This window comes from Blastocystis sp. subtype 4 (genome assembly GCF_000743755.1).
Source record: "Blastocystis sp. subtype 4 strain WR1 chromosome Unknown seqid_0424, whole genome shotgun sequence".
NCBI lineage: Eukaryota > Bigyra > Opalinata > Blastocystidae > Blastocystis > Blastocystis sp. subtype 4.
The window spans coordinates 1-11,365 of NW_014569123.1; the positions used below are offsets into that span (position 1 = coordinate 1).

General features: G+C 39.3%; 4 protein-coding genes across 4 annotated transcripts; 1 reads left to right on the forward strand and 3 right to left on the reverse strand.

The window, feature by feature from the left end:
* Positions 1–407: 407 nt before the first annotated feature.
* On the reverse strand, positions 408–1,757 carry JH06_4835 (DNA methyltransferase 1-associated protein 1; the record flags this gene model as incomplete). The annotated part of the gene is made up of 8 exons (XM_014669726.1): positions 408–461; positions 493–564; positions 595–747; positions 778–1,045; positions 1,075–1,242; positions 1,272–1,353; positions 1,385–1,552; positions 1,583–1,757. 8 exons carry the CDS (start codon positions 1,755–1,757, stop codon positions 408–410), a joined length of 1,140 nt encoding a protein of 379 aa, XP_014525212.1.
* A 79-nt stretch (positions 1,758–1,836) lies between these two features.
* On the reverse strand, positions 1,837–3,323 carry JH06_4836 (hypothetical protein; the record flags this gene model as incomplete). The annotated part of the gene is made up of 10 exons (XM_014669727.1): positions 1,837–1,979; positions 2,010–2,196; positions 2,227–2,311; positions 2,341–2,417; positions 2,448–2,633; positions 2,663–2,900; positions 2,931–3,010; positions 3,045–3,152; positions 3,183–3,250; positions 3,281–3,323. The coding sequence occupies 10 exons, from the start codon at positions 3,321–3,323 to the stop codon at positions 1,837–1,839; spliced, it is 1,215 nt and encodes a 404-aa protein (XP_014525213.1).
* Positions 3,324–3,411: 88 nt separating this feature from the next.
* Positions 3,412–4,957, reverse strand: JH06_4837 (hypothetical protein; the record flags this gene model as incomplete). Its single annotated transcript, XM_014669728.1, has 5 exons — positions 3,412–3,459; positions 3,585–3,765; positions 3,796–3,869; positions 3,929–3,975; positions 4,006–4,957. 5 exons carry the CDS (start codon positions 4,955–4,957, stop codon positions 3,412–3,414), a joined length of 1,302 nt encoding a protein of 433 aa, XP_014525214.1.
* Positions 4,958–7,985: 3,028 nt separating this feature from the next.
* JH06_4954 (RNA polymerase II subunit) lies at positions 7,986–10,280 on the forward strand (the record flags this gene model as incomplete). Its single annotated transcript, XM_014669729.1, is given in 3 exon segments — positions 7,986–8,509; positions 8,535–8,567; positions 8,582–10,280. 3 exon segments carry the CDS (start codon positions 7,986–7,988, stop codon positions 10,278–10,280), a joined length of 2,256 nt encoding a protein of 751 aa, XP_014525215.1.
* Positions 10,281–11,365: the final 1,085 nt, after the last annotated feature.

Below are 11,365 nucleotides of genomic sequence, written 5' to 3' on the forward strand. Positions count from 1 at the left end.
AATTCACGTTCTTTGAATATCAAATAGTTTACACCCATCAATATTAATGCAAATCCCAAAGAACGAATTTGAAACATTAACCAGCTATCAACATCAACTAGCAACCAAATCTACGCACGCTGGAATGTTCCATTCTTCTTTCTTCTCTTGTTTACACACTTCTTCAGTACACTTCTCCTCTGAATTCATCTTCTTGACTCATTTCTCTCTTTTGCATATGCGAAAATAGTGGTATTTATTCGAGATGGAAGAAATGAAAAGGGAAGCAACAAAGATTGGTTTTAATGGAGTACGAATCCAAGTTCAATCAATAACTACTCTCTCATTAACAAACACTTACTATTAGTTTCTATTCTTTGTCAATACAACTTTCAATTCTCTTAATCTATTACCATTCTCATTCCATACTATCGATTGTAATTCTTTCCTACAACTCCACTTACACCAACTTTCCTTCGTTTCTATACCCTTATTCCACTTTCATTATCTCACCTTTGTATCAGTACTTGAATACATCATCTGACTATTAAGTGGAGGTTTATAATCATTCTGAGCAAAGTACTTCTATTCATCAACTTTACCACACTTCTATACACGAAGGAGAATCAGTCGCACGATATCCTGTTTCAAACGATCCAAAGTATCACAAATACGACCAGTTGCCATACGAGGAACTTGTACATTCATCTCTGCAAGAATCTGAACCACTCGACGTTGGGTACTATCTGCAAAATAACCAGAAGCACTCTATTCCTCAGTATTCTCCATCATTCTCACATTATTGTCAAATCGAGCACTTCGTAACGTTACACCAGCACTTCCTCGCACATACACTGGATCCTCTTTCAATACACGAGGAATTGCATCAAGATCATCATAAGGACCATATCCCTCTCTCTTATCCATATTACTCAACCCAGTCAACATGGTATCAATTGCCTCAATCCGACGCAACAAACCCTCTTCATTTCCATCATTAGTACTACTTAACACAAATCCACGTTCAACTGTCAATCGACGATTCTTACACAACGAATTGTCAAAACTAACTCTTTACTCTATTCCATCTCTTACTTGTAATTCAGCAATTGTTCTTCTTCCCATGAGAGTTGACTTCCTTGTTCCTTTCGATAACGCAATATCAGCTTTGAAACTGTATAGAAACGTAACTGACATGCCTCCAAATTGTAATTAAACCGAGTACTCATCATATCCACTATTACTGGCCAACGGAGATTATAACTACTCTCAAACTCACTTCCTACACCTACTTCCGACATAATGAAAACAAGTAATCAGTACACTTCTTATCCCATGAATCTACTTTACATTTTGCTCCCACATACTCATCCTCTAACCAATCACAACTCTAGCACAATATCACCTGTATATTCAATAACACATGTAGGATGCACAGATACATCATTTGGAGGATCCATCGATCCCTCTCCCACCTTTTCCCAATGTTTCACATGTTCACTCTTCTTTCCTTTCGATATCTGTAATGGAACCAATTCCCATTTTGATGCTTTTCGTTTGGACATCGGAATCCCTAAAGTTCATAACTTTCCTTCAAACAAACCTTCACTTGTATATGATGGAACTAACGAACTTTTGACATATCCTTTTACTAGTTCATTCAATATTCGAGGTCGTTTCTCATCTCCACTTTCCTTTTCAACACCACTCTTCCGTTTCCGATCAATTTCAATTCGAGGAACTTTATGAAACGCCAAAGAAGAAATCAGAGCATCCATATCCTTCTTTGATTCTTTTCCAATGAATTCCAATAATCATAGGGATTTTCATCATTTGGATCAATCAACAAAACGTAGATTAAAGGATTTCCAATGAAATCAAACAGATATCTAGAATATAATTCAAACAAACAAAACATTGCTTCAGTAGATACAGACCATATACAACCATAAGTACTAAGAAAACCACATATAACAACTTTGCAAAACTCAATTCTCTTGCTAATTGTCACTCTTCTAATTCAGTCCTACACTCATCTTTCAATTCCATTACAGACACTGTATAATCAATTGATGATGATACAACCCAGTCTCTTTTGCATTTACCATCATTTGTAGTTTCTTCATCCTCTCCTAACCGTTCTTCTATGGTATCCAAGTTATAATGGCCAGGAAGATCTACTAACGAAGTCACAGGTAATGCATGTCTGCTTCGTAACTATTCATCAACTCACTATTCAATAATTACCTTCATACCATATTTCAACTCAGGCACCTTTAACACACATACTTCACCTTCATTACTCCCCAACATCAACAATGAATCATCTTCACTACACTCATACATCCTAATCATTCTTACCACAATTCCATACAACACATACTGTATTTCATCTTCAGACTCTTCTCACCTCTCCACTCCACTTTCTTATCTTCAACCTTCCTATTAGTCCCAATTCACTCTCTCACCTCTAGACTGTATATATCCACATGACAGCCATCTCCTCCTGAATACAATACAACCATCCGAGTTGCTGACTGGAATACGATCTGTTGAACTGTATTTCGTTCATAAGGACACTGGATCCGCTGTACAATTCCATTCGTCTCAATATCAATCACTGCAACTTCTCCCTTTTCACTTCCCACAATACACTACAATCCAACACACTTTCAATCCTTACATAGTTCTCTGTTGGATTCAGTTGCATCGCACTTATTCCCACACCAAATACATTTACACTAACTTCCAATCGCAGTTCACACTCTCGTTCCATTCCAGTCCTCTTCAATCCAAAGCACCAACGACGAAAGACTCCTTCCTCTCCTCCTGTCATTACTGTCACGTCGTCACTCTTTACTACAACCACACTCTGAAGTCCACCACCTGTCTCTGTCTTTTCAAATAGTACACGCTCTAATCTATTCATTATGTCCTTCTTTTATATCTACTTCAACTTACTCCCTTCTTCTCCTCTTACAACACGGTAAATCACTAAGCCATCTCGCACACTTCCAAAAATAAAACGACCCTATTATTCAAATCCATACAATACTCTTTCCTACATTCGAAGCACCTACAACTTCATGAACCAATTCTTCGCCCATATCCTCCATTATCAATGGTTTAAAATGGATGTAACCATCAGCAGATCGCTTAATACCACCAATTGTCTGTAAATCAACTTAACTCAACAAAACTACAATATAATTTGCTATTCCACTCTTTGCACTCCCTCCACCTCCACTTAGTAACAATTGAGGACAAATTCCTATTCTTTCAAGATTCCTCTCACTCCTACGTGTTTTCCGATCCAGAAACGATGGACAGTGATATTTTCGCATACAGTACACAGGTCCAGGAAGTGCAATTTGATCTGTACTCATTCCTTAACGATTATGCTGTTCTCCCAACACGATTTCTCACCTCTTTCTATTCAGTTTCGTTCTCTTCTTTCAGGATATCAACAAACAAACTCAACTATACTACATTAGAAAAACCAGCTCAATCCTCTCGATCCAAACTTTGTCTCCATCACCTTCGACTCTTCAGGACTATATCACATCCAAGAATCATATATACCTCATTTCAAGAAGCTCTTCTACTACAGGAACCAACTTAGTCTGTTCAGATCGTGTACAATCACAGAGGAACTTCACTAAAGTGTGACGAAGATACTGCATGTTCTCCTTTCCTGTCATTGATTTCATTTGTTTCATATCACCCTCCAGTTCACTGATATACTTATTCTTCAGTTTCAACTCCACATCTAGACTCTCCACACGACTATATTCGATTCCTTCCATTCCCTCTTACTCGCTATTCTCCTTGCTCACTCGACGTAATTCCTCCACTTCTTTCCGTAGTTCATCAATTATCTTGTGAGGAAGCTTGTACATCCCTCTACAATCAATTCTTTCCTGATTCCCTACAGACTCGTTTCATCTACATCTCGAGTCACATCCATCAGAATTCGATCACTCTCACTTTCTGCCTCTATTGCTCATCTATCATATTCATCTCTACGAGACAAACGATTATCCTTATTCAATTCGGTCGACAGACGTACATCTGCAGGCATTTGAAGTGAAATGGGAATCTCATTCACAATCTGAATGGGGACAGCTGACTCAGTTTCAGTTTTCATGGATTGGACTCCAGATAATTGTCCTGATACTTCAGGATCCCCATCTGGTTGGGCAGTTGTCTCAATCTTGTTATCATCAGAATACACAGAAACAGATCTGTGTTCCAACATCTTCACTGCCTTTTCTAATCGTTCCAATGCAGTATCCTTTAATTCAAGTTCTTCTTTCAAAGCCTTTTCCCTCCGCTTCCTCTCCTCCAGTTCTGATTCTATCCTGATTCGACACTTCTCCTCTTCTTCCAGAGTATCCCTTCGACTCAACAACTCCTTCTTCATTTCTGTTAACAAATTCTCCTTTTCTTGAAGTATCCTCCGCATCTCTTCCAACTCATTCTCTGTCTCACTTGCTCGTTTCTTCTCATTTTCCTCACTCACCCGTGATACTTCCTCTGCTGTGCTAACTCGCTTCTCCATCACGTCTAACGACTCTCGTAATGTTTTGACCTCATTCATTGCCTCTAAACACCGATCCTGAAGCAAAATCGTTGCTGTCTTTGTTCGTTTCTTATATCCTTCATATTCCTCTCTTATTCGCTCCAATTCTTCATTCATTCCCTCCTGATGTGATGAATTCTCCATACGACACACTTCCAGAGCATGTGTTAACTCTTCAGGCAGATCTATCTCTGGTAAGACACTCTTCAGAGCATTTGATAATACCCACTTGTTCCAACTCTCATTCTCTGATCTAACATCGATCAACACCCATTCTTCCACATTCACTCCTTCATTAATAAGGCGACATCGAGCATTCACAGATACATCACGTGGGATCACAGCTGGATTGAAATGGATTTCGTCATATTCTCGCTCCTTCTCCAGATCCTCCATCTTCTTCTGCAACTGAGACAGCAATGCTCCTGTTCGAATCTCACCTTGTTTTCTACAGTCAATACATCCTTCCAGTCCCACTTAATCGCCAATTCATCAGTAATAGATTCTTTCAGTTTGGTTATATGACTCTAGAATCATCCTTCTCAATTACTCTTACCAATTGATCTTCCTTCTCTTTCATCTTCTCTTCCAATTCCTTCTATAGATCACTCTCTCTCATCAACCTCACAATTGAAGTCTTCTGTGTACTGATCACTCCTCCTAACTCACTAATCACTTGTTCTTTCTCTCGAAGACGACGCTCACACTCAATTCTGATATCTGATTGTTCACTTTGTTCATTCTTCAATGCAATAATCACTCCATTTAGTTGACTGACTTGATTCTGTAACTGTATCCTTTCACTTTCCATTGTACTCACTCGTTCACTCAGCATACTCTATTCATTACACTTCTTACCAACCTTCACATTCTCCTTCAGGACCACTGTTGACTTGTTAATCAAACCTTTCAATCGTATTTCCTGCTGTTGGCTATGTATCAATTGTTCTTTCTTCTCCTACCTTGTCTTTAACTCTGACTCTAATTCTTGCTATGGTTCATCCTTTTCATTCACATATACATTTCGTTTCTTCACTTTCTCATATTCTTCCTCTTGTTGTCTCTATCATTCATTCTCTTTTCCTCATCTACTTGACTCTGGGCCATTCCTTCCTTCTCCTCCATCACCATCTACATTACAGTTCCTCTCAACTCTCTACACTCAGTTTGTTTTCCTTCTCCTGAATTGCTGCTAACAGTTGTTTACTTCGATCCTGGAGAGACTGGACAGAGATCATGAGTTCTTTCTAGGAATGGAAGAAAGAAAATAAGAAGACAGTGTGTTGTTGAGACTGTGTCAGTTCGGATTGAAGGTTACGAAGTTGTGATGATGATGATTGTAATCCTGATTCCAATTCAGTAACTCGAGATGAAGATGATTTCAGTTCTGATTCCAATTCAATCACACGAGAAGAGGATGATTTCAATTCTGATTCCAATTCAGTCACACGAGAAGAGGATGATTTCAATTGACTCAATTCTGATTCCAATTCAATCACACGAGAAGAAGATGATTTCAATTCTGATTCCAATTCAATCACACGAGATGAAGATGATTTCAATTGACTCAATTCTGATTCCAATTCAATCACACGAGAAGAAGATGATTTCAATTCTGATTCCAATTCAATCACACGAGAAGAAGATGATTTCAATTCTGATTCCAATTCAATCACACGAGATGAAGATGATTTCAATTCTGATTCCAATTCAATCACACGAGATGAGGATGATTTCAATTCTGATTCCAGTTCAGTCACACGAGAAGAAGATGATTTCAATTCTGATTCCAATTCAGTAACTCGAGAAGAAGATGATTTCAATTCTGATTCTAATTCAGTCATTCGAGATGAAGATGATTTCAATTCTAATTCCAATTCAGTAACTCGAGAAGAAGACAATTTCAACTCCCCCTCCAATACACACACTCTTTCTCCTGCTTCCTTCAACTTCCCTTCAAGCTCCACAATACGAGACTTAGAGACATTGGATTCATCTGTTTCAGCCCTCTTTGCAGCCTCATCCTTCTATACATCACTCCTCAATCTCATTCTCACATTCCGTTTCATCACAATCTTGGCTTTGGCCAACAACACCTTCAAGTCCTGAATCTGTTTCTCACTAACAATCATCTCATACTTCAAATCTTACTCTTCTTCATGTCTCTTCTTCCACTCTTTCTCACGAACAGTACACTCTTCCTCTAAAACAGCATATGCCTTTCTCTTTTCTTCCTAAAGTCAATACACTCCCTAAAATCAACCATTTCATTTGTATACTCCAATGACACTTCTTCCAATCGTTTCTAACCATCAGCTAAAACAGACGACTACTACAGATAATACACTCTTTTCATTCTTCAATGTTGCTTCATTATCTTCATATCCTTTCTATGTCTCAACTCATAACAAGCAGCAAAAACCACAGTCTCTTCCAATACTCGTATTCTTTCCTTTGATTTCGAATCTTCTTCTGTCATCTTTTGCTATCCTATCACTATCAAATCAAAAACAGTACAAGTCGCTGATTCATCAATGCAGCCACTTTCAAAAGCTTCTCATAATTTGTTCTCTACAAATCATATACTTTAGAAAATGTAACGAGTTCTACTGAAACCTCTGCCTGATTCATTAATACTATTTCAATCGCGTTGGAAACGGTAACAATTCAACAGGCGAGCAGTAGTTGTACAATGCACTTTAGTTCTATATCCTCTTCATCCCATTTTCGGAATTCCAAAAATATTTCCCTTCTCAAGTCCAAAAATCAATTTGATTCTTGTCATTCAAACCCCGTTCATTTCAAAAACACCTTCTCTTCATCGAATCTCGTTGTTGTTGATTGGTAATTCCCAATTTCCTCCATTGGAAACCTACAACCATTTCTAGTATCTTGAAAAGACTTAGTAAACCAACCTCACTTGACGATGAGTACAGATCAGGAGGATGGTGAGATTGTCATGAAGTTTGATATCAACTCTGTCAAACTCAAACAATCAGCTTCTTCACCCAAGGCTACTACAACAAATCCAATTCCTTCCAAACGAGAAGGAACAGGAGATTCTAAAGGGGAAATGGATGTTATGAAGGAAATCCTCACCATTGCTGACTCAGGACTTGTATTGATTCTTCATTCCTCTCATTTGTAGAATCCAAGACCTGTTCTTCCTATTGTTCCTAGTACTCTTTCCAACAATTACAACTGGAAAATGTGGAACGAATGGTACTCAGGTAAGATACAATCTATTTTATCAACGGCAGCACTCTCAATACCTGAAAGGGAACCACTTCGGAATCGACGCATCAATCGTCTTTTCTCCCTTCTTATCACACGGTCTCCACAACAACCACTCGTTTTCGCCTGTCTCATGCCCTCCAATGGTCCTGTTCTCCTTCATCAAACACTTCAGCTCACACCAAATGAAATGGCTCTTCTAACACACATTCCTATTCTTCAAGGTATTACTCTGGAGACTCTTCCTACAGCAACATTGGCTCAGTTTGCTCAACAGTGCAAGGAGATTCTTAGTCCACCTCAGGGAAGCAACATCATCACAGTCCTTCTCTGTTTTTCAGTTCATCGCAGTCTCCTTGAGGCTTTAGAATTCCACTTGATTCCACAATTAGTTATTCGGGATGTAGGACGAACTCCAATTCATCGTCCCTCCCTTCACATTCCTCAGAGTCTCCACTCCCTCTTCGTTTCTCCAAGTACTCCAATCACTCTTCGAGATCCCTTTGCTCTTCTGACACGTTATCTCAATCCACTCCACTTGACATGTAAATGGATCAATATCCCTATTCCATCTCAACCCTCACTTCATTGGGTTCGATATGAAATCTTACAGGGATCACGACTCTGTCTCATTGGCTATGTACAATTTCATTTCTCACTCCAATCTAGTGTATTGTCAGAAACTCTGAAAACAATCAAAGAGAAGCTTTTGCTGTATTGCGTCATTTGTGGGGTCAAGCACCTCCATTGCTCTATCGAGGACCTCCTTCTCGTCAGGAACTCGAGTATCTTGATCACTTTTTGCGATGTATCTCTTCTTCTCATCTCTCATTTAGGTGTGTGTGGTACTGCCTCCTTCTCCCTTCCTCAGACAACGGCTCTCCTTCCGCTCTTGTTCCGATCAATCGAAAAGGAAGTCGACTATGCCTTACAGAACTTCGCATCACAAGAAGCAGTAATCAATGCTTCAGTAGCACCTACTGTCGGGATTTCCAGTTCATCTGTCACTCCAACAATCACATCTCTTCCTGCAATCAAGGAACCGTTCATAGAATCCAGCAATGAACCATCTCTTTCGTCTCAAAAACGTACTCAGCCAGCAATGATATCTCTTCCTGATCTCTCTCTCGATGGAGATGCTCAACTCATTCTCATCATTGATCTAGATCTCACTCTTGTTCATGCAATTCATGACGATGATGCAATCTCTATCTTTAATCAGTGGATGAGTTCAGTGAAGGATGATAGTTGGATAAGAGAGATTCAAGCCCAACTCAACTCCTTAGAACTGTTCTATATCGATGATAATGGTAGTAGTCGCTTCAGTAATCTGTTGATAAAAACACGACCTGGAATCATAACATTGCTTCATGAACTGGCCGCACGCTATGAGTTGATAATCTATACTCAGGGAGAAGTCCAATATGCTGAACAGGTAATGAAGTTGTTGGATCCAGATGATAGTCTTTTCAAAGGACGCTTCATTGCTCGAGGAGAGGCACAGGAAGAACCTCAGAAGAAACTCCTCTCTAAGATTCTGGATTGCTGGAACACATATGTGAAAGAGCATACTGGATACGATCCTTCCAATCCCAGTAGTGAGTTGTCTCGATGTGTTTTGACACAATCGGAGCTTGAACAACGTCTTCTAATACTTGATGACAAGGATGATGTGTGGGAACTAACAGGATCAGAGGAAAAGTCGAATCCCATCGATCATCTGGTGAAATGTCTGCCCTATTTCTTCTTTGATAACAAGGGTCGTTATGATCTTCAACGACTCCAGATGTGTGAGCGACTGGAAAGTGATTACGTTCGTCGATTGACTGGTATCTTTGCTGAAGTCCATACACGATGGCAACGACAGGGAGGACGAGTGATGGAAGCCTTGCGTTCCACACGACGGAGTGTTCTCCGTGGACTTCGAATTGCCTTCTCTAGTATCATCGAACAGTCTGAAGGAGTGGAAAACAATCTGCTATATCAACTCTTGGTAGAATATGGAGGTGCCTATGTGACGGATCTCACCAACTGCGATCTCCTGGTATGTCGACAACTGCGTACTGCCAAAGTCAATCAAGCTCAGTTAAATCATGTTCCTGTTGTATCTATACGTTGGTTGGAGGAATGTGTCAAGTACTGGCGACTAGCTCCATTGGAACCTTTCTATCTGGACTTCAAGCAGGATCTACAACAAACTGCCTTGTTAGGAAAAGAAGCTGTAGATAGCTATCATATCCAGGCGAAGAATGTGGCTGATACTCATCTCTTTACAGTTACAGAACCACCTCCTGCCTATCAGGCGTTGCGTCAGAATGAACCTAAGGATTCTCAACTGATTGACTATGACCAACTCATTCTGAACGAACTACAGCAAGCTTCACCTCCAAGCAAACAGCTTCGATTGTCCCCTGAACTATTGGGATCTTCAGAAGCACAGTTCTCACCACCTGTGATTCCTCCAAGTCAAAAATCGATTGTGTAAGGTGACAATAGTCCTATAGCACTCTTATTGTTGTGTTCACTCAGACATATCTTTATTGTATATTGACCTTTTCAATTCACTTTGTTAGTTTCACAAACAACTCAATTATTATTGTACATACAGAGAGATGGAAGAGGGTATTCTTGAACAGATTATTCAACGATACTACAACAATTCCCTGTTCGAACAAGCCCTTCATTTTAGTAACGAACTTGTGAGAAATGAACATCAATATCAGTTGTAGATTACAAAATCAAAACAAACTCATCATCTGAAACAACATCTTCAACTCCTCTTCCACTGTCAGCGTTTCCATCAATTGATTTTGTTTTATCAAAAGTACTTTACTAGATTGGATGATTTTCCATAGAAATGGATTTAAAGCGAGTGAAATGGACAATCTCAAAGAAACTGTGTACTATATTAAATCCAATGTTAGTACAGTAATAGACTAATCATTCTAGATTCAAGTGGGTGAAAAAGGACTTGTCCATTCTCTCCTCCAATCTCTTTTAGATACATTATCCTTTGAAAATCTCTCAAGAGATCAATGTGTTCTTATTTCGGAACTCTATTACTTGTATGGTCAAGACCTAGAAACAGAGAGTGAAGAAAAAGCAATAAAAGCGTACTACAATCCTGTTGTATTCATACTAGATATGAATCCAGTGTAAAGTGGGATGTGTATCATCTCTTCTCCCAACAGAGACTTGCGGAGTTAAAACCGTATTCTGAAGCAAAGACATCACTTGATAAGAATTGTTCGTTGTTCTTGCAACAGCAACCACAAGAAGGATCCATTCTTAAGAGTATCAAGAAGACAATTNTCCATCCATCTTATCTGAACAACGATTACAAACAATCATTAAGGAATCACCTAGGAATGAACCAATTCAGTTGAATTCTAGTCGTTGGTATCTCCATCGAGGTGATCTCATTCATTGTGAGCAGATCCTTCAGGCGTGTGTTTCAGTTTGTAGAGTGAGGTTGTAGACAGTTCGCCCAAGGGATCTATTCTCCATCAATCCTTATGGCATATGGAGAGATCTTGGCATTACGTCATCAGTCAGACTCACTCTTCTTGT